The sequence below is a fragment of the Globicephala melas genome, chromosome 2, assembly GCF_963455315.2.
Source record: "Globicephala melas chromosome 2, mGloMel1.2, whole genome shotgun sequence".
NCBI lineage: Eukaryota > Metazoa > Chordata > Mammalia > Artiodactyla > Delphinidae > Globicephala > Globicephala melas.
In genome coordinates this window covers 6853140-6876983 of record NC_083315.2, presented here as the reverse complement: position 1 = coordinate 6876983, position 23844 = coordinate 6853140, and the positions used below count along the sequence as shown (strand labels likewise).

Below are 23844 nucleotides of genomic sequence, written 5' to 3'. Positions count from 1 at the left end.
TCAAAAGAGGAATGGATAGAGAAGATGTGGTACATGTATACAATGGAATGCTACTCAGCCATTAAAAAGAATGAAATAATGCCATTTGCAGCAATATGGAGGGACCTAGAGATGATCATACTAAGTGAAGTAAGCCAGACAAAGACAAATATCATATGACATCACTTATATGTGGAACCTAAACTATGATACAAATGAACTTATTTACGAAACAGAAATAGACCCACAGACATAGAGACCCAAACTTATGGTTACCAAAGGGGAAAGGGCGGGGAGGGATAAATTAGGAGTATAGGATTAACATATACACACTACTATATATAAAATAGATAACCAACACGGACCTACTGTATAACACAGGGAACTGTACTCAACATTTTGTAATAACCTATAAGGGAAAAGAATCTGAAGAAGAATATATGTGTGTGTGTGTGTGTGTGTGTGTGTGTGTATATATATATATATATATATCTGCATCACTTTGCTGTATATCTGAAACTAACACAACATTGTAAATCAACTATACTTCAATAAAAAAAATCAACACAAACACGGGGTTTAAGAGACAAGTAAATTAATTTAAAAACTCTGTTAATCAGACAGTTTCTGCATCTTAACTTTGATGAGTCTTTGTTCTCACTCCTTAATATCAAGGGCAGAGACTGTTTTGTGAACCAAGTTAGAAAATGATTTTGATTATCATTCAAACAATTCATGATTATGTACCTTCTCTCTATCTATCATGGGAAAATAGTATAATTCGAAAGTAGGGTAAGTTAGGAATGCTCCTTCATTCTTATCTGTAGAATGGAGAGCATCTAAAGTGCAGCAAAATGAGAGTTTATTGCGTTGTCATGGTGACTTGTGGTCGCTACCGTGGTGACTTACGCATGTAATGACTGGGTAGCATGAACAATCTAGGACTTTATGATGCAAATGTTCATATCTTTCCACAGAAGTCAGGTTAAAAACTTCTAGAAGTGTATATTCCAGTTGATTTAGCCTTCCAAATCACAAGCGTGTCTTCAAGTGTCTCAGTTGTGGTTGCATCATGTAATGCAAATAGATACCCCACCTTCACTGATGAGTTTATTTCACGAGCGGAGTTGCCAGGTGTTGAGATGCTCAGTTAAGACAACACGCCAAAAGGAAAGTCAAGTCTTTAATCACCGCTCTAGGATAAGCCAAGAGGCCAAACAGGAACACGCACCAGCCCCCGAAATGTTCCATCTTCCCCATGGAATGGATATGTGTGTGTACACATTGTCTGGTGTGGGAGAGCAGCTTCCCTACCCAGCAAATCTTTGCAGTTGCCTATGGTTGGACCTGAAAAATCCCACGTAGGTTTTTAACCAGGTGCTACATCTGGCCAGTAGGATGCTTTATTTCTGGGCTCTGTGAGACACTAGTGACAAACAAACTAGAACTATCTGGCAATAAAGGGGAATTTACTGGAAGGGTATTGGAACATTTTAAATAATGGAAGGGAGCGGATGAATAATAAAATTACGGGAAGGACAGTGATCCAGGTGAGCATTGGCAGCCGGGATTCTCCTCTCACTCACCTCTTCTCTGTGTGAGTCAAGTTCACTCTCTCTCATTGTGGCCTGGATGCCTTAGGCAAAACAGGGACTTTACTGGAAAGTTAGTGGAGTGGCTTGGATAATCCAAGGAATACGCCTATTAGCAGCTTTAGAGTTTCATATATGCAGTTCCACCACTAGCCCTACCTCTCGCAGTTCTAGTTAAAAAAATAAAAAAGCCAGAGAAGAACTCTGATTGGCTCCTGCCTAGATCAATCACTGTGAATGTGACTAATCACTCTACTCCCATCATGGAGACATGACCACTGGGCTCCACCCTATTGGGCGTTCCAGAGACGGAATTCTCAGTCAGAAAGAGGCATAGAAGATACCTCTTTAAACACACGAGAAGAAATGTCATTTTGGTACCATGTCTAAGGATGGAAAGGAAAAAAGGTTATTGAGAAAACTGAGCTAACACCTTTTCATCTGCCAGATAACTTGTTTTATAAGTAGAGGCAACACCAAAAATCACTACATCGTTCAGTAACTTTGTTTCTCTAATTTTAAAGTTAATTCCTTTATGAGCCAGTGTTTCTTTGAGCTTATATACACTGTCCCTCTTCTCCTTTACACACACACACACCCAAGTGTGCAAGTCTGAGGATACAAAATGGATGAAAGACGAGGTTTCTGTTCTTAAAGGAAATTATATTTCCTCTGTCTCTCTTGATTTTCACCTTCAGTGTGCTAAAATTTTAGTGGACTAGCCTATATAATTAATGCAGTACATGTACCTCTGGAAGTATACCAGCTTTCCAACCATAAGATTTTTCTGAAAGTCTACATTTTATTCTATTTGCACAGTGAAAAAGTTAAGCTCACACAGTGTGTCGTATTCTTAACAGAAGGACCAACTGTAGTTCTAGTTCATATGAAACGACAACTGATGCTCACATGAATAAGTTTCATTTGCAGTTCACAATGACTATTTGGTTATTTATTTGTTGATACTCTGTGTCATTCCAATACCCACTGGAGACAAGCTAACTTTAGTATTACAAGATAATAACCACTTAAAAAAACAACTCCCTTTCACATGAGACTCACCAAGTGCTCTCTGGCCAAGAATCACCTCTCCTCCATGAAGCTCCTTCTCTGAAGATGCCTCTTTCCAGCTTTCTTTTACCTCCCAATCTAGAAAAAGGCAAACCTCCCTGAGAAATAGTTGACATTCTTCTTCTCTGACTCAAGAGAATGAAAATCTGTCTTTCCTGGCCTCTTTGAAGGAAAAATGTAATTGATCTCCAATGCAATTTGAGCTATTCTCTATTTCCAAGTAGTTCTACTGATATATTCATCACCACGATTCCCCTTTTGTGTGTCTCCTTATATCAAACATGAATCTTTTGGCTGCTGTGCAGTTGATCTCACTTTAACCTACTTTCCTACCTTGTCTGGCCTTTAAGGGGTGACTGATATCACAGGACTCTACAATTTCCCCCCTTGAGGAATAAGTATCAAGTTATCTTCCTAAGGCTCACAGGATCCCTTAGGACCTCAGTGACCACTGCCATGTTTCTCGAAGGAGTTTATAATTGTTATACTCTTTATCAAGTTGTTGGCATTCTGGAAAACAACACTTTTAGCTTCCCATAAGACAGTTAACACTATTTCATAAGCATTGCAGAAAGGTAGAGAGCATACGTCGCCTGCCATATCCGTAAACAAAGGATCAAGCCATAGCCACTGCAGCCTCCCCTGAATGTGCACCCTGAGGGGATTCACCCTGAGGAGAAAAGCCGGATATTGGCCCTAGATAGTTAAGGTGCCTATCAAAGGAATGATTTCAATGAACCCCTATTCTTGCATCTTCCCACACATAGAAAAGTGCTAAATTCACTAACTTGAGATGTATGTTTTTCTTTAATGAACAGTCATCTTCTGATGGTCTGTCTACCTGTTTTTTGTTTGTTTGTTTTGCAAAAACTCCTATATATCCTGGCTCTCCCCTTACTTCTTTGGAGGGGTCTCTCAGAGCCATCTGAGTTGCTGCCTCCTGGGCTTAAGTCCTCAGCAAGTCTGCCAAATAAAACATAATTCTCAGCTTTTAAGTTGTGGATTTTTTTCAGTCGACAGGTCCATAAGGTAAGTTTCTCTGCTTCTCTAGTTTCCTCATCTGTGAAATGACAGAGTACTGACCTCACAGATTCTGGTGAGGATTCAATGAGCTGATCCACAGGAAGTGCTTAGAACCTTACCTGAACACAGCAGGCACTCAGTGTTAGTTCTGTGACCGTCCCTGGAATTCGTCTCTGTGAGGCAGCCAGGTGCTTCCGGGAGAATATGTACTGTACTTCCGGGAGAAGTGTCTGGGTTTCTGCTCAAATCCTGGGTCTTTACCCCTGTTTGGGCAAAACAGGTCTTTTCTGTATCTTTGGATGCCAAAGTAGATTCACATCACCTGCTTTAGCTAGATGACAGGGATGTCATGATCAAACAAGATCATGCATGATGAAAGCAGTCTATAAACAAGAACCCCTTCACAGGGCTATGACTGCAGGCAGATAGGGTAGTGGGTCCCAGGAGAAAGGGAAACGGACACGACGTTTTGACATAAGAGAAGCCATTTTAGGCCTAACCCATTCTGTGATCTAAACCTGGCCACAGCGCTTGCCCTTGCAGAACAGGTCTCAGTAGTTAATGATTTTAAAGGAACGAAAGAATGTAAGAACAAATAGCTATGACCAGCCCAGGGAGATATAACCATACTGGGGACAATACATCAGTTGTAAAGACTCCTAGTTCTGTTTCAAAGGTAAAGATTAGCCTGAAGCACATTCTTGAGCTGTTTTGCAGGATCAACCCCCCTTGAGCACTCAACCACCAGACTAACTAGAGCCTAAGTACTGACGATGCTGACCTTTGCCGACCCTCTGACTTCAATCCACTACAGCCTGGGCGCTGTCAACAAACATTTGCCCCAGTTCTATGCTGAATTCTCCCCTGCCCAAGCCCCTTCATGCATATGCATGTACCCTGAAAACTTCCCCAATTTTGCTGCTCGGGGAGACACTGCTTTAGGAAATATCCCTGGTGTTCCCCTTACTTTTGCAAATAATAAATCCTTTCTTTTCCTGCTCTTTGGCTTGGTTGTATCTTTTGGCTTGACACTCACCAAGAGGTGAACCCAGTTTTGGGGTATCATTATTATACTCTGCCTTTTGTGGTTTGGTTCCATGGCACAGTTTGGATACCAACTCTGATATGTGGGTGTCAACACCACCGAGCAATTCTCCAACACCAGCTGGGTGTCCAACAGTTCAACTCCATTCCAACACTACCCACCTGGAGATAGCATCAGATCTCCCGAGTTAAGGGCTCAGTCCCACAAGACTGCCCCCGCTTCAGATGTCAGTCTCAGTCCAGATTGTCACCTGTACTTCTGACCACATGGCGATACATCGGGGGTCCCACCACCCCCGCCTTGGGTTCCATTCATTTGCTAGAGTGGCTCACGGAACTCAGAGAAATATTTTACTTTCTAGATTACTGGTTTGTTATAAAAGGATATAACTCAGGGACAGCCAGATGGAAGAGGTGCACAGGACAAGCTATGGGGAAGCGGGGGAGGAGTTTCCATGCCCTCTGGGTGCAGCACTCTCCCCGAATCTCCACGCATTCACCAACCTAGAAACTCTGACCCCCATCCTTGTGGGTTGCTATGAAGCCGTCATGGCATAGGCACAGTTGATTACACCATTGGCTGTTGGCAATCAGTTCAACCTCCAGCCCTGCTCCCCTCTCCCAAGGTTAGGGGTGGGACTGGAAGTTCCAACCCTCTAATCACAGGGTTGGCTCCCCTGGTGACCAACCCCCATCCTTAGCGGTGGCCCCAAAGTCACTTCATTAACATAACCTCAGGTGTGATTGAAAGGGGTTTGTTATGAATAACAAGACACCTTTATCACGCTCATCATTTAAGAAATTCCAGGGGTTTTAGGAGCTCTGTGCCAGGAACAGGGATGAAGACCAAATATAGATTCCTTTTTATACATCACACTATCACAACCTTATTTCACCCACCTCCCAAATCCCCCTTTAATGATGACGGAGTCCCTCATTTAATTGATGCTAGTTTGAGTTTGGCTTCTGTCATCTGCAACACTATTACATATAAGTGACATGACTGGATTGTACATCACACTTGTGGCAGTGTGGGCGTAGATGGTGAGGGGTGGGGTGGGAGACAGGGGGGCTGTGACAGCCCCGCCACTTAGAAATGGTGATGGGGGGACAGGAGGGACTGTCTGGGAGATACTTAGCATATGATAAGTCTTTATGTATTTTATCCTGACAGCAAAAACAAGGTTTTGGATCAGAGGCTGATCTATTATTTACTTTAAAAATACCTTTACATTATGCTTCATTTTACCCCTTGGGGGATGCGATGAGGGCAGATATCACATCACATATATAAAGGGGGGTCTATATCACATCCCATATATAAAGGAGGGTCTGTACTACAGGAGAGGAACCCCTGAATTATGAATTTTGGAGCTTTTATTTATTTTATTTTTGGCTGTGCTGGGTCTTCGTTGCTGCGCACGGGCTTTCTCTAGTTGCAGCGAGCGGGGGCTACTCCTCGTTGTGGTGTGTGGGCTTCTCATTGCGGTGGCTTCTCTTGTTGCGGAGCATGGGCCCTAGGCACATGGGCTTCAGTAGTTGTGGCATATGGGCTCAGTAGTTGTGGCGCACGGGCTTAGTTGCTCCGCGGCACGTGGGATCTTCCCGGACCAGGGCTCGAACCTGTGTCCCTTGCATTGGCAGGCGGATTCTTAACCACTGTGCCACCAGGGAAGCCCAATTCTGGAGCTTTTAAAACAATCCTCTCTGGGAAGAGAAGGAAAGGTCCTTCTCTGTTATAATGAATGTAAATGAAGATCAGTGAATGAATGGCTCCAGGGGAGATATATCTGTAAATCTCTCTGGAGTAATTCACTCTCTTTGTCTTCCAAGGAATGGTTATATTCATGCATCCTTAGACCTAGGATGCCAGTAAATCTTGCTCAGAAAGCCCTGGCCAGCCAGAAGCATGAAATTTTCATACTGTTTCTTGACAGCAGGTGAAATTGATAGGACGTGATGCCTGAACCCAGGTGGTAAGGTTGACAGAGGTTTGGAGGGTGACCCTGACGTTTCCGGCTGGGGAAATTGTGTATGGTGAGGCTCTTCACTGGGGTGGCAGATGTGGGAGGAAAGTAGGAGAATTGGGCTTTTTTTTTTTTTTTTTTTTTTTGGTGGGGGGCAGGCAGGGAGGTTCATGGGATGATACATGATGAATCCATCTTGGGACAAGTTGGTTTAGGTGTTTGAGGGTCATCTGGATGGAGCTGCACGGTCAGCAGGTGGAAACTGAATCTGAATTTCAATAGCAGATTTGGCTGCCGATATAGCTATGGGAATCCTTCACAGGCAGTGCTCTGAAATAGCCATGGTTGTGATAACAATGGGTATGTGTAGTACCCCTGAGCAGGATAGATGACAGAGCCCAGGGGGTGTCAACATCCAGATTTTTGACAGTGCGAACAAAGCAGAGAAGAGCCCTGGTCACATCTCTTAGGCATGTGCCGCTCAGCTGGGGGCACTGTTACTGACTGCGTTTGCCCTTCCCAACTGCAAATCTAGGACAGGGCTGCTGACCTACCCTAGAAACAAAGGGGAAATCCATCACTCTCAGAGCTGCCCAACAGAAGGCGCTACGAAACTGTGATGTATCTTCAGAACTTCTAAGGCAGTGGTTTCCAAGCCTGACTGTATCAGAATCAGTTGCGGAATTGTTGTTTTTGTTTTTCTCTTTTCATATCAGTGCCGGGTTTCCCCTGCAGAGGTTCTGATCCTGATTGGTCTGTGGTGAGGCCAAAATACTTGAGTACGTTTTCCAGCTCCCAGGTGATGCTACTGTGCTTCTGGGTTTGAGCACCACTGTTCTCAGGTAACAAGCACAGGAGCAACTAAATTAAGGGATGAAGAGGCTGCTGCTGTGTTTTGCAAAGGTATTTATCTTTGTGGCCAGTAGCAAGTAATTTATGGTTATTGGGCACCTATCCCAATGTCATTGCCTTGTAAGCATGTCTTCATACATGTTTCGAGACCACCGTGTAAGGAGGCTGCATCTTCATTGAGCTCCCTGGTTTATGTCAAATCATCTTGCTTGTGCAGAGACAGGGATCACTCCACTGAAGGTTGTGGGGAGCAGTAAGCACGGGAAAGAAGAAGATCCTGTTGTTCTGTCTACCATTTTCCTAAAAACCAGCAGAGAAGCTGCTGGTGTAACAAAAAAAGATCATTGTTACATGGTAGCAGCAGGATCAGGGAACTACAAGATTCAAAGAATAATTAGGAAGAGCCACAATTTATATTTGGACTGTAACTTACATTTTACAGCGAACTTTAATTATTCGTTGTCTCATTTGAACTCAACTCCCACCCGTCCTCCTCCCGAGAGGTTGGCAGCCAAGGTACCACCATCCCTCTTCTGCAGTCCTTGAAGTTAATCACCTGTCTCATTCATAGAGTCAGGTCTGATGCCCAGGTGTTCTGCATCCAAATCCAGGGTTCTTCTCACAGCCCTGAAATTTTAATAATTGGCATGGCTTACAATGCCTTACATTCTGGATACTGAGTATCTATTGTACATGGAATGTGAACAGATGGCAGAAGGTACAGAAGAGCTGCCAGGAAGAGCAGTGGATGGGGAAGCCATCTGAGGAGGTGGACACACACAGAGCCAGGTGTTGGGGCCCTGTCTCATGCTATGGCCTGAATGTTTGTGTCCTCCCCAAATTCATATGTTGGAATCCTAAAGCCCAAGGTGATGATGGTATTAGGAGGTGGGACCTTTGGGGGTGATTAGGTCATGAGGGTGGAGCCCTCATGAACGGGATTAGTGCCCTCGTAAAGGAGGCCCCACAGAGCTGCCTACCCTCTTCCACATTGTGAGGTGGCAACAAGGTGAATAAGGAAAAGGGTCCTCACCCAACCACGCTGGTGCCCCGATCTTGGACTTGTGGCCTCTAGAACTGTGAGAAATAAATGTTTGTTGTTTATAAGCCACCCAGTCTATGGTATTTTGTAGCAGCCAGAACAGACCAAGACACCCCATGTGGTCTCTCGCTGCCTGCGTGGGAGAAGTCATCCCAACACTCTTGGCTCTATTTCCTCTGGTGTGGGATTATCGAGGCTCTTTCATGTTCCACATTCTCAGGGACTCTAATGCCTGTTCATCCCGCTGAGGTGAAACAGCCTTACAGGAATTACTAGTCACTTTTCGGGTACCAGAATACCAGCGTTAAACAAGTCATAATCTCTGTAAAGAATGATAAAAACATTTATCAGGGATATTGGTGTGTATTTATAGCCACAGCTTTGAAAATACAGTTTGCAGGGGTTGAAATTTCCATTTCACCTAAAGAAACTGCAAACTTCTAGTTATAAGATAAATAAGTCAGGTTCTTTTTTTAAAATATAAATTTATTTATTTTTGGCTGTGTTGGGTCTGTTGCTGTGCGCGGGCTTTCTCTAGTTGCCGCGAGCGGGGACTACTCTTTATTGTGGTGCCCGGGCTTTTCACTGCGGTGGCTTCTCTTGTTGCAGAGCACGGGCTCTCAGTGCACAGGCTTCAGTAGTTGTGGCTCGCGGGCTCTAGAGCGCAGGCTCAGTAGTTGTGGCTCGCGGGCTTAGTTGCTCCGCGGCATGTGGGAATCTTCCCAGACCAGGGATTGAACCTGTGTCCCCTGCACTGGCAGGCAGATTCTTAACCACTGTGCCACCAGGGAAGTCCCAAAAGTTCTTTTCACAAGAAAAAAATTCTGTAACTACGTACGGTGACAGATGTTAACTACACTTAATTTGTGATCATTTCACAATATATATGAATATGGAATCATTATGTTGTACAACTGAAAATAATATAATGTTGTATGTCAATTATACCTCAATTAAAAAAACTCTAAAGACAAAGAAAACCCAACAACTGTGGAACTATGAAATAGCTGAAAAATCCCCACACATTTCTACGTTTAACTGTACTCATTTTTATCCCCTTGTCCTCCAAATACAGAGGGTCTGAAAAAGTAAAAGTTTAAGAGGATGAACACAAGAAATCACAGAGTTTATCATACTTGTGGCTGGATTATTTTTAGGTTTTATGGTCTATTTCCTTTTTGGTTCCAGTCTTATTTTCTTGGGCACTTTGCCTCACTGTTTTAGCATTATCTGTGTTAGTTTATACTAAATAAAGTTCCCGAAAGCACAGGGTCTCTGTCATTTAAATGATGTTGCATATCTCCCAGCATGGTTTAGGGCACATAAATTCATTTCTTTCACAAATTCCTCCAAGTCCCGCGGCCAGACCCAAACCACAAGAAGATACGTGGTTCTTTTCCCAGTGAACACTGCCCAGCTTTAACTCGGAGTGACACTACAGCTTGGAAAACGACTGCACCTCGCATTTTCCGTTCTAACTAGGGGTTTCAATGTGAAGCTTCATAAAGCAAGAGACCAGGCTCTGGAGTCAAGGAGACCTTGTTCCCAGGCTCCTACCTTCTTGCTAGTGGCCCGTGGAGTGTTCTGACTCACGCCCCGAACAAAGCTTAGCTAACACACGTCCTCTCTACACCAGGCACATCACAGCCTTCTTGCACTTAGGAAAGCTAAACAGCGCTTCGGCACTACGCTTGGGGGCCGTCTTCAGCAGCAAAATCACCAACAAAAAGATAGAACTGCAGAAAATGTGGCAATAAGCGGACTGTAAACTAGGGACACTTATTTACAGTCTGAGAGCTGAAACAAGAAGGCAAAGCGTCGCCCAGTTCAGCCTGGGCTGGGAACATGCGTGTGGGGCAACTCAGATTTTTCATTGCTCCGTGCTTGTCTGCGAATGATTTCGAAAGCCCAGTGAGGGGTGATTTGGGGGTTACAAATAAATTTTAGCAAACAGGCAGATTCGTCAATATGGAATCCTCAAATGATGAGGATTAACTTATATTTGACTATGCTCTGAGGTTATTTATCTCTAGTGTATCTGTTTGCTGCAAATATAACTATGTGCTACTGTGCATCTCTCCTAACTTTTGTGTGTGGTGATGTCACTTTAGTGGCTTGAAACTGGCCACATGGGAATATTTACACCGTGGATATGGACAAGTGCTACAAATCAGAGCTTGCTTTGTTGATTGTACAGATTTAAGAAAGCGATGGAGAAAAGTTAATAGTGCAGATACACTTAGAACTGTATCATGTCTGGAGCCATTACACTGCCAGTAACACACACAAAAAATCGAGGAATTATTCTTACAGGTTCAAAAACTATTATGATCCAGCAAAGAAGTCACTCCATGATTGATCAGTGAGTGAAGTTCTGACATGTATCTTCGTTGTTTCAGTTACACTAATTAATCATTAATGTAAAAAAAAAATCAACAAGTGTTTATGTCACAACTACATCCTTCTGTCAATTGCAACAGGTTGGCTCTGACTGAAATCAACGAATGCATTCTGTGAGAACGAATTATCAAATGGAATTGACAATTATGCATTTTATTATGATTTGTAATACAGTTTTAACTTAAATGCATTCATTTCCAGAGAGCTGGCCGTGTAAGTGACACACCACTGATTCTAGCTGAGTGACCTCGATTACTTAACCCCCAGCCTCCATGGAGTTAGGTGTAAAAAAAATAAAATAAACCTCACAAGATTTTGAGAATTGAATGCATTATTGTTTCCAACATAATGTTTCCAGGTAGAGACTCAACAAACGTCAGCCCCATCTCCTCACTCATCTCACCAGGGGTTCAGAAGCAGCATCTGAGGCATCCCTGTACACACTCACCTGTCTTCCCAGACCTGGCCGCAGAGAGCTGTTTGACTAAAGTCTCCTTAAGAGGCAGGTGAAAACTCACCACTAGGTGGCATAAGCAAGGTGCTTTTGAAGGCTTTAGTTCTTCACACAATATAATTGATTCGGAACACGGAACACTGCGATGAAAAGATAAATACAACGTTTAAAGTCCACACAGTTAGGGTGCCCTTTCCAGACAGCTCTAGTCTGGTGACCAATCTTGGCTCCCCGAGCAAAAACATTAGCCTCTGAACCTCCTTTTGGACAAGCGTAAAACGAGTGAGCTTCATCTTCGGCAGAACCAATTTCCCTTTGGCAAACCCACTGTCTTGTCTTTCTAGGGACATAGTGTCTCATGACCACTGCTGGCTGCTCTACACCTTCCATAATCCTGGTCGACCCAGGTATGTCCCACCTAATGAGAAGGAATCAGAAGAGCACCCCACCCCCACCCCCGTCTTCCTGCTCAATCTCCCATCATCAGTACTGACAGGTAACAGGTCACCTACAAGTCACACGTAACATGCATTGTAAACGAGGCTCTTCTGGAAACTAATGCTTTAAGGAGATTATGGCATTAGCAGCGCGGCAAAGTCAAAGGGGACCTTCTGGCATTCCCCCATCACCCAGGTCTGACCTGGGTATGCTGGGAGAGGCCGCCTACTTCTCCTTTGGAGAGTGACAAATGGTTCTTACCTGGAATTTTAGTGGCATCTGCCAGGGTTCACCTGCCACCTATTGGTGAGAATGTTCACTCCCAGTCACTCACTTGCTAAACCCCAGACTCCCATCCATTCATATGCTTCCACACTGTCAGGGACTCTCTCAACCATTTTAAAAGCAAAACACTAGACATCGGCATTTGAAAATTAAAATCGTAAAAATCAGCTTGACTCATTTTTCTGCTGGTGTGAAATTCATGAATAAGATTTTATAACGAAGCTAGCTAGCTTAATTTATTTCCACCAATCTGTGCTACATGCTGACGGCTCCAGTAATGATTTTGATTAATAGTTTCACACATCTGGGATGGTTCTGGTCATTTGAATGACATCTTTTTGAAGCTGGATCGACACTGAACATAAAAGAAAACATTAGTTTTTTGTAAAGTGCGGAAACACAATAAAATGTTACCTTGTATTCTTGAATGAAATTAAACAGCAAGGTGGATTTTTAGGATTTAACCATCATGTCAACTCCGAGGCATCTATGTGTTAGTCTTTTTTGTTTGTTTGTTTTTTATCGGAGTTGATTTACAACGTTGTGTTAGTTCTCCTGTACAGCAAAGTGAATCGGTTATACGTACACATATATCCACTCTTTTTTAGATTCTTTTCCCGTATAGGCCATTACAGAGTATTGAGAAGAGTTCCCTGTGCTATAGAGTAGGGCATTATTAGTTACCTATTTTATCTATAGCAGTGTGTATATGTCAATCCCAATCTCCCAATGTATCCCTCCCCCCACCATGTGTTAGCCTTTGAATATAAATCCAACAACTGGCCTTCCAGACTGCCAAGGGATGAAGAGAGCATTCTTAATGGCGACTCTAAAACCAATTATGGCTCAGAATGAATGAAAAGGACCACAAGACAGGTTTCTGTTTAAGAGTTTATTCTGAGTTTTCATTTTTGGATAACCAAGCAGCTCTTTAAGGAGAATGCACAGAAGAATCATTCTGGCACTTTTGGATAGTACATAAGATTTGTTTAATAGTCACATTCAGTCTTCTTGCTCAGCCCATACTCTGTGTTTGGTAAGCAAGCTCAGCCCATAGGATTCCAGAGTTAATACGTAACCATATATACAAACAGCCAATAAAACCATAATGGTGCCTAGTGGCCAAAAGGATGGCGGAGGGAAGGGGATCGCTAAAGTGTCCTCTAGGCTAGCTTAGCTAAACAGAATCCACGTCACACGTGAGAACGACAGAATACACTGAGCTGAAATGAGAATTCGGAGCACGAATGGGCACTTGGCGGCATGCAGTTGAAAGAAAAGGGGGATCGTTTCATAACTTTATAAAATCCAGGCAGTTCAATGAAAGAAGTTAAGAAAAACAAACGAAAAAAAAAGCCAAGTAAGGGACTGTCTGTTGTCACTGTAAAAAAGGCACTTGGAGTTAATGGGACCAGAAGTGAAGGACTGGCAGCTGATAAAAACTTCAGTACGATTTCATTAAGAGGCTTGGATGTTCAGAGGTGACACTCAGAAGTTCCTGAAAGGAGATACCGAAATAAACCACAGGCGAAAACGAAGGAATAGATTCCTTACAACCAAATTGTGTGTGTGTGTGTGTGTGTCTGTGTGTGTGTGTGTGTGTGTTTAACAAAAGCAAATCGGAAACGAAACCTAGCCAAAGCAACAATCTAAGCAAAGTAAGACCACGAAGCAGCGATGCATAGTTTTCCTTTGAGATAATGCATACCTCCAGACACTAAGTGCCAAGCTAATTTCTCAATAATAACTTCACAGGAGCATTATTGTGATAGAATTGATTCAAGCAATGCAAAAAGAGTTTCATCTGTTCCCAGAATCTGCGGGAGCACTGAGGTTATCATCAGAACTCAGCGACATCACGTGTGGTTTTTTGGTGTCCTCGGGGGTGGACACATCAAGTACGGGGAACGACGCGGACATTCTGACACTCCGTTCGGCCATCTCCCTGGAGGCGACGCATTCTTTCTTCTGAGTAAGAACTTTACTTGCAAACACTTTGACAGCAAACGGTAATTGCAGAAAAAAGTCCACTTCCCACTGTGGACGTGGTTCCACTTCCTCCGCAAACAGGTCAGCGCTTCCGTAAGAAAGAATTTTTGGCAACTGGATTCTAGTCCCCCTGTTGGGCGGCTCGGGGCCGCTCATTTGATGTTGAACGCCATCAGGGGTCGCTCCTCCCGTTTCTGCCACGGGCTCTTCTTGCCTTCGCCCTGGTCGTCGTCGTCGTCTTCGTCGTCCTCGTCCTCCTGAGCGGATCGCCTCTTGTCGGGACTGGCCGATGGCGCCGGGGGGACGTCCGAGGTTCGTTTCGTCGTCTCCTCCTGCAGGCTGGGCAGCTGGCCGCCGCTTCTCCGGCTGGAGCCGTCCAGCAGGCACCGCAGGGCACTGTCCTCGGGCGTCCCGACCGCGGTGCCGCCCTCGCTGCCGCTCTGGTCCATGTCGTCCAGGTACACGAGCTGCGTGTAGGCCGAGCTGTCCGCGGCCCGCGGCTCTTTCTGCGCATGCTCCTGGACCGGTGGGCGGTTCTGCGGCAGAGACAAGGGGTCTCCTCTTCCCTTTCGGGCAGATTTGGGTTCATTCATATCCACGCCAGAATCCAAACTGGCATCATTGCTTCCGTTCCTCCCAGCTCTTTGGAGATCAATGTAGGAATGTCTGACGTGTGCATTGGACCGGCCGTCCAGGGACACGAACCAGGCCCGAGGGTGGGGAAGGGGCTTCCCACCCCCAAGTTCCAACAGCGCCTTTTCGGTCAGTAGCTGGACCTCGCTGTTCATCTGAGCCAAGGCTGCGTCGTTCAGGGATGCAGGGATGGAGAGGGACTCGGACATGGATGCATTCTGTGGGGTCCACTCCCGGGTGCCCGCGTCCTGTAGGTGCTGCTGCGAGATAGCCTGGCAAGATAAGGGCTGGGCCTGGATCTGTGAGGAGGCGTGTGGGAAGATCCCCGCGTGAGGGCTGGAGAGCTCGGCCTGCAGTCTTTCGATCTCGAGCTGCTGGTCGGCTGGGACGACCAGGGGCTGGCCCACATACGAATGGTCCCCTGGGAGTTTCATGTAATGAGCCGGGATGACCAAGGCGGGTAATACTTTCCTGTAAACGCTGTCATTGACCTGGTCCACGGAACTGCAGCAGATCAGCTGGCCGGGCCGCGGGAAAGAGGTAGGTCTCTCCAGGTGGTCTACTGATCGCGACATCATACATTCAGTAGGTCTGCGTTCCATCAGCTGGTCTTTCTCCGGAGATGAAGGCGCGGGGTACATGTGTTCCTGAATGGTGAGCTTACTTCCTGTGGAAATGTGGGTCACGGAGGCCTGCCCGTCTCTGTCTTGCTTTTCAAATAAAGGCTGCGAGAGCATGGCATTGTAATTCCTCCTGTAGTCACTGTTGCCGGGGGACTCATAGCCTTCCCTTTCCACAGACTTCCTGGCCTTTAAGGGGAACATCTCCACCGACTTACAGTAGTCTTTTCCCAACGTCCCACTCGGTGTCAGGTTGTCAAAGGAGATTTGGCTTTTATCCTCCTCCTTGTGAGACAGGAGTTCCTCCCGAGAGCTGAACTCCTGCGAGGTGCTGTAGGAGAGCTTCAGCATGGGCGTGTGCATGTCCACCTCCCCGCTGGAAGACATCATCTCTAAATGGACTCCGCTCATCAGCTCCTTTGAGCCCGGGGCGTCGGGGGGGCGGCCCTGGCTGGTGACGGAGAGCGGGCCAGGGAATTCTGATTCCCGCCGAGAAAACAGCAGGTTGATGTGTGACATGGAAGTTGACTGATCCCTTTTGGTACTCTCCAGGGTGGCAGGAAGTTGCAGTTTTCTATGGTGCTGGCGGGGTTTCAAGCACTTCCGCCTGCGATCAAAGATACAAACCCCAAGATTAAAGATTCTCAGAACAGTGAAGGTTCAAGTCGAAACCTAATTCTCAATTCCCACAGGAAGAAACAAGACAACACAATGAACTGGCAGCCAGAAGCCTTCTCACCCCGCACCCTCAGCCCTAGTTTGATTCTGAGGGTCGCAGATTTTACCCCAAGTACATCCAAGTTATCCATTCAAAAGCAGAGTCGACGATAAACCTTCTTGCAAGTCGATCAGATGAGGCATCAAAATAAGAACAGTTCTGCTGTGTCCTTGAGAATATCATCTCTTCATTACCATGTAGGACTATTCTGAACGAATCATGACAACTTATTTTTTTGTGACCGCCCTTCTAAGAAACATTTTACAGTGTGCCTCCCACTGTTTGCAACTTACGTGACAGATGTTCAGTTCTTAGGTACTTTTTCATGAGAAAAAAAGGACCTCGACTCAGAAAAGGACCTCGATATCAATGCTTGCGCAAGAAATTCCAAATTAAAAAAGACAGTGCCTCAATGGTAAAACTTTACCTGCAATAATATAAAAGGAGACACAGCAAAACCAAAAGAATGAAAGCCATTCCTCCCAAGATGGCCAAAAGAAACACCGTGTGATACGTGGCGATGTCCTGTGTGACAACGGGACCTAAAAAGTCAGAAAAGGGCATTTGAGATTTGTGAAAACCTTTCAATAAAAAGAGGGGAGATGAACTGAGAGCGTGATGTTTTCCTTGCTCTTATTGGCTGGGGTGTGGAGCGGCGGCCGGATGCAGACACCCTTTAGATGGTGTGCCTGCAGCATCACCGTCACTTCCCTCAGTGAAAAGGGATTAACCCAACCATCACTAGAGCACTCTGAGTACTCAAATTCTGTGTGCAGTGTCCAGGGTCCTTCCTTAGCATTGGGTACCATTTTCATCATTCTAAATATGTGATCTTTTAATAAAAGAAAACTAGATGCACGATCATATAATGAGGGGGACTCATCCATTCAGAGACATGACCTGAAGACCTGGGGATTTTATGATACTGCAGAAGAAAAAAAAAAAAGTCATGAAATTTGATTCTCACTTTCCCTGGGCAATGATTACTGTGTAATCATTGGCCTAAACCCTTGGCCTAAATGAATCAGTTGAAATGTATGAAATAAATTTCTATGACTTAAAAAAAATAATCCACAGCTTATTACAGGGGTATCAAGGGTTTCTAAAATGCCTCCTGTTTTTAAAAAATAACATCTTTCTCTCTAGTATCTGTTCAAAATGGCTAACCTGATGTGGCAACAGACCTTTCCAGAACTTACAGACAAGGTGATCAGAGGTAAACATATTTTCTTTTTAATCTACATTAAAATCCATTAGAATCCATTAAATTAAATTGGGATTTAATTTACATTAGAATCCCAAGAGGTAGTTTAACTTACTCCTTATGTTCAATAGTAGTAAGAATCTATCTTAATGTTGCTAACAATGGATTGACAGCAATAACGAAAACTTCCCCAAATTACAATATTGGGGCACCTATTGGTGTCCAGGTATCTTGGCAGTGCTCCAAAAGATGGGAAGGAAGGAATGTGGTTAGATCGTACATTATGTCAGAGGAGCAAGGTTATGATTACTAAACACCATAAACACCCATTTCTTAATTGATTTTTTATATTCGAAGGGACAGATTTCTTCAAAAATCTCTTAAAAGCTAGATAAATCCAAGGAGACTTTTGGATTTTTGAAAATAGTGACATTACTTAAGTTCAAAAGATGACATCATTCTCTCCCAATTACAAATCATTTCAACGGGGTGAGGGTGAATATTTACAAAAGTTGGAAAACTTACTGACAACTATCTACCGCCTTAATTGTTCAGAGAAACTTTTTTTTTTTGGAAAAATTACTGACAACTACCTACCGCCTTAATTGTTCAGAGAAACTTTTTTTTGTGGGGGGGGAAATTACTGACAACTATCTACCGCCTGAATTGTTCAGAGAAACTTTTTTTTTTCTTTTTTTTGACACAGAGACAACCCCACAGACATATGTAATGCCTTGGCAGGGGTCACCAAGAAATCTGGGGTACACATAAAAATCATTTCCAAATAACTGAAGCTTGGTCCTTTTAAGTACTTAAAATGCTATTATTTTAACTTCTGCCAGTGGAAATCTTGACAAACTTCACAGTCATACTTCATTTCCTTCTTAACCAGAGAATGAAAGAGAAAACTCTATTTTCTTGTTGGTTTTGGGCTCACAAAAGCACAGCATCACTGTAATTTGTTTTAATATAAGTGACGGCTGTGTGGTTACCAATATACACATTTCTACGTTAAATGCCGTCAGGGCTGTACTATGTGTGCTTTTTATGGCTTTTTGTCTCTTCCTTCACTGCTCTCAGGAAGCTTGGGTCGACCTACATCTAGCAGTTCTTCTTCCCCTCTTTACAAAAGTATCTATTAATCTGTCGCATGATAGGAACACCGATCGCCATGGTTCTTTGAAATAGATCTAAAATAAAAGTTAACTTTAATGCACGGGCTTTGTGGTCTCTACTTTGGTACTTAAGGGCTTTTTTTTCTTTCTTACCTTACTCATAATCATATTCTAGATATTTCAGATTTGGAGACTGAGGCATTTCTGTAGCTGGTTCATGCCTACGTGGCTACAAGAACCATACGGTAAAGGGAAACACATAGTTTTATAACCCAGATGTGAAGTGTACATTTTCCCAGGACTGGACTATCAAGTAAATGTAACTGACTTTTCAACACCCATCTAGGGTTGGCCTCCATCAAATTAGTTACTTTGGGAGTCTAAGTGTTCATCCCAGTGATGATTCCATTGGTAAAGTATTTTGGACTCCCATTTTGAAACTGCCTTCATGGTTAATTGACGAGACAACTTTTAATCACAGCACATGTTGACCTAGCTCAATTACCTACTTTATTCACCAGCCTTGGAGGTGGGTGACTTTTAGATGTGTCTAAGAAAAATCAAAGGGACCCTCTGGGCAAAAAGATTGGCCACCTATGAAGAGTTTCTCTAATGATGACAGTCCAGGGGAAAAAGTTTCTAAAGGCATTTTGAGTCCTGGAAGCCATCCACTGGAAAGACTTCTCCTAAGGTGACTATTTTGAAAAAAGCAATTCTAGAATACTCCTAGGGATAAATCAGCATGGTTCGGTTAAAAAAAAACCCAAACTTTTAGTCAAAATATTTGTGAAATTAAACTTCAGTGAAAAACATGAGTTAATTCATGTATCCTAAGTGGAGATGAGTATTCTTTTAGATATAAAACAGGCTTCCTTTTAAGCCTTTCAGAAATGCCCGATCAAGGGTTTTGCCCCAAGAAGCCTCCAATGGTGACTTTCTGCTGGTCCCTCTAGTGATTGCCTTATACTACGTGTTCTCTTGCACCAGGCCACAGCTGTTTCAGAAATTAGGGAGGAGGTCTGACCCGCCTCTGTGGGCTTTAGATTAAGAATTCCCTACGGCAGCTGTCTGAGCAAAACAGAGATTCGAGACAAGGCTATTTTCTATGCATGATTCTTATCCTGGATGGGAGAGTTCCAACCAGAACTCCCCCAACCCCCAGGAAAAACCTTTGACTCCTCATTTGCTTTTTCACACTTTCAACCATATTTAAGGAAGATCTGATCTCCCTGCTGACATCGCTTTCAAAAGCACACTTAGCCTGAACCCTCAAAGGAATCGGTTCCCATCACTGCAGATTTCGGGGGTCCTGTTACCTGGGTTGGGAGGAGACATGGCTGCCACCCAGTACCCCAACTGAGGGGCGATGTATGTCCACGTCAGCTGGCTGCCTTCCTGGTGCACGAGGCCGAGACCACTCTTCAGCCACGTTCCTGTGGGATGCAGAAAAAAACTTCAGCCACATGCACGCTAAACTCCTATTTAAGGCTTAAGCTCATTGTACAAGTCACCTTCGGTGTCGTGTTTAGAACCCATCAGAGAGCCAAAAGGGTCCAGCTCTCACGGAGGGACTGCATTTCGCTTTCAGGAAAGAGTCGAACTTGTTTTTCTTCCTGATTAAATGACTTTCAGCCACTTTATCACACGTTCCTGCTTCCAAATGCAGATACTTTTAGCAGAAGCTTTTGGAGTTTACTCCTCCACCATCATGTCCCATCTCCTCCGGAAGCCTTAGGGGTTTAGAAGCAGAATAAAGGTAGCATGAAAAGGGCTGGTGGGACGAGAAAGAAGAGGGGAAACTCCAGCTCTGTTTATAGTCTTCATCCTCAAGCAAATAAACGGATTTCCTCTCTGGAATCGCAGACTGGTGACATCAGAGTTGCTTGGGGAAGTTTTTGTTTTTTTTTTTTAACATCTTTATTGGAGTATAATTGCTTTACAATGGTGTGTTAGTTTCTGCCTTATAACAAAGTGAATCAGCTGTACGTATACATATATCCCCATATCCCTCCCTCTTGCGTCTCCCTCCCACCCTCCTTATCCCACCCCTCTAGGTGGACACAAAGCACCGAGCTGATCTCCCTGTGCTATGCGGCTGCTTCCCACTACCTATTTTACGTTTGGTAGTGTATATATGTCCATGCCACTCTCTCACTTCGTCCCAGCTTACCCTTCCCCTTCCCCGTGGCCTCAAGTCCATTCTCTACGTCTGCGTCTTTATTCCTGTCCTGCCCCTAGGTACTTCAGAACCTTTTTTAGATTCCATATATGCTTCGGGAAGTTTAAAAAAAGTATATCGATTCCTTGGTCCTATCTTTGCAAATTCCAACCCATAAGACTGGCTTAGGCGAGTATTTTAAGAAGCTTCTAGTTGGTTCTGATGCTGGGAGACATGGAGTACGTCCAGGTCAGGGCTGTTTTCAGTCACTACTGTGAGATACTAGTTAGGGCTGTCTTCAGTCACTACTGTAACTAGTACCTCACAGTAGTGAGCACCTCTGTGTGCTGGCCCGTCGCAGCCATGTGCTTCCTATACAAGCTATCTACGGTTCTCACAGCGACCCTACAGAGGAGGACTTATTTTCCCCTTTTAGACACTGGACACTGGTGAGACACGGAACTCTTCCGAGGCCTCCCAGGGGTAGAGGGCAGAGCAGGGGCAGACTAGGTCTCTCTGTGTGTCTGGCCTCAAGGCCGGTGCTATTTCTTCCACTCTGCCCTGCCGCATCTCCTACGAAACCTGCCAGCGTTTGAGAACTTTTTTACTTTGTAAGGTTTCCAGGAGCCGGTCGCCCAAGGCTGCCTGGCTGTCACCTGTCTCACCTGCAGAGAACCTTGCTTTGAGAGCCGGGGAGCAAGGGAGATTGCTGGCTAGGTCCCCACCAGCCCGGAGACACGGGTCTCTCACACGGGGTTCCTCCTATGATCACCCACCCCCTGAAATGGCTGCATGTGGAATCCTGTCCCCTCCGGGACTAAATGCGCCAGCTGTGCACCAAACATTCCACCTTCCAGTCTCCAAATCCCTGCCTTTCCTAGGTATACACATCACCGACGTGGCAAGAGCAGTTTTCTTTCCCTCCTGAGAAAAGAAGCAACACCTGGCAGACTTCCTCGGGCCTATCAGTTGCCATAGCAACATTCAGATGTACGGGGTGGAAAGGTGCCCCAGCAACGCCTCCCACAGCCCTCCTCCCCTCCCCCTCCATGTCCTCCCCTCCCCCTCCTCCCCCTCCTCATCCTCGAAGACAGAAGGTGAACAAAGAAGGAAGACGGGAAGAGGCCAGGCGTCAGCGGGTGCCCTGCGTAGTCTGACTGCCCCCTGCAACAGGCTGAATCATGGCCCCAGAGGATTTCAAGTCAAGTGAGACGAGAATATACGCTGGAAGGTTTCCAAAGTGAGGATGAGGATGCTCACTTCAGATTCACGTGCTGAAGAGCATCAACCCAGAGGTGGTCCAGCCACTCCGAGCATCACTCACTCCACAGGGCTGCTGAGAACATGGAAACAGGGAGCATGTGACACAGGCGGCTAACGTGGTTCTGCGTCGGGTCAGAAAGCTCGCCTGAAGGCAGCGAACGGATGGTTTGCCACCACTTCCGGTTTTCCCCTCGGGGACCCCATGCTGTTTAGCTCATGACTTACACACCCGACCCCACTCCCACACGCGCTCCCACAGGAGTGGCCCTGCCAGGATCTCCTATCAGCCAGGAAGCCGCCTGCACTCTTTGGTTTGCAGTTTCCCTCTTGAGTCACTGCTCTTCAAGTGGAGCGGATTAGGTTAGGCTAAAGGCGACCAGAGGAAAACAGCTGGAAGCTCAGAGCCCTGAGCGCTCACTCAAGGGCGAGCCACCTACCTGGATGGCTAAGTCGCCTTGGCTTTCTACGACACAGCCAACTGGAAACGGGCTTTTTTTTTTTTTTTTTTTTTAACCTGTACGCGGGCCTCTCACTGTTGTGGCCTCTCCCGTTGCGGAACACAGGCTCCGGACGCGCAGGCTCAGCGGTCATGGCTCACGGGCCCAGCCGCTCTGCGGTACGTGGGATCTTCCCGGACCGGGGCACGAACCCGGGTCCCCTGCATCGGCAGGCGGACTCTCAACCACTGCGCCACCAGGGAAGCCCTGGAAAGGGACTTTTAAAACACCTCCCAGTTACACTGGGAACAAGCCTAAAGGGTGGACGGACACACACACCCCGCCCCCAGCTAACAGGCCCGCAAGTCCAGCCTGTGATGCTTGTGGGAGCCAGAAGAGCCAGGGAAAGGCGCAGTACAAGCTGCTTTGGGAGCTCAGTAAGAACGAGTGCCTCTTGCGGTGGGCAGAGAAGGCTGGGACGAGCTGGGCTCCGGTGAACAGGCAGGACTGTCACCGGGGTGGAGGGTGGCCAGGAGCAGAGAGAAAAAAGAGGGAATAGCATGCACAGAGGCATGGTAAGTTACTGGCCCGGGGAACGGGAGGGACAGAGACTGGGGACGTCTGGGCAGGGCTTCCGGCGCCATTAGCAATGGAAGGCCACCCGCCCCCACCCCCAGTTCTTCCCAGGTTGGTCCTCACAACACACACTTTTACCAGAGGCTGTGACTTTGCCCTCAACTGTTATTCCAACCTCACATGCTTTTCCTCTCTTCCAAAAATCTACCCACCCTTCAAGATTCAAGTCACATCCTGTGTCCATCCTGAGTCCCTCCTGCGCGCAGGGACCTTCCAGGTCTCGGCGACCCCAGGGCACGTGTCACTACATCACCCGTTTTCCAAAGCATACCTCGCCGAAGTTGCTAACCCTCATCCTATGTTCCCTTTGTCTTCTCAACACCCAGACACATCCGTGGCGTGGGAACGTGACAGTACTTGAGGGTGAAAGCCAGACGTGCAAACTCCCCATTTCCCCTCGAATAATATCAGATGACCTCCTGTGCAAAGGTGGGTGTGGCTGGCAGGAAATGCAGTTAAGCTTGGGATTCTACTCTTTCAGACCAGAGGGAACAAAGCCAGCTGGGAAAGAGGCATCTATTTCAGCCTAAGTTTTCTGTGAAACATACATGTGTACAATGAATAAAGGGCAGCGCTGTCTTGGGATTCGGCAATCACGTTGTTATTGGCAAAAGCCATTTCCAAGCTTTCTGTGTAGGAAATTAGCTACAGGGAACACAAGAATTAATGAATTGTGTACTAGAAACATATGCTTCTCATTTCTGAAATCCTGATGCTGTGGTGTGAGGCTGTTTTCCCACCTGAGGAACCTCTGCACTCGTAAGAGATTCTTGTGCTCATGGCTGGAGAGCCAGCGCCGGGAATGGTCACTGGTGACCGGACAGCCGGACAAACAGACCTCTGGAGAGTCTCTTTTGTTGAGCAGGTTATATGACCGCCAGACCCGCGGACAGGGTACCAGGAGCGGGTCCCTTCCATCTCTGT

General features: G+C 45.6%; 1 protein-coding gene across 1 annotated transcript in view; it reads right to left on the bottom strand.

Moving 5' to 3' along the window:
* Window positions 1-13024: 13024 nt before the first annotated feature.
* FAM171A1 (family with sequence similarity 171 member A1) overlaps window positions 13025-23844 on the bottom strand; it is a 125830-nt gene continuing 115010 nt past the window's right edge. The window contains exons 6-8 of the mRNA XM_030832411.2: window positions 19743-19859; window positions 16535-16649; window positions 13025-15996 (exon numbers count right to left, since the gene is read on the bottom strand). Of these exons, the coding sequence (XP_030688271.1) occupies window positions 14289-15996; window positions 16535-16649; window positions 19743-19859 (1940 nt within the window). The 3' untranslated portion in view covers window positions 13025-14288. The remainder of the gene's footprint in view (window positions 15997-16534; window positions 16650-19742; window positions 19860-23844) is intronic.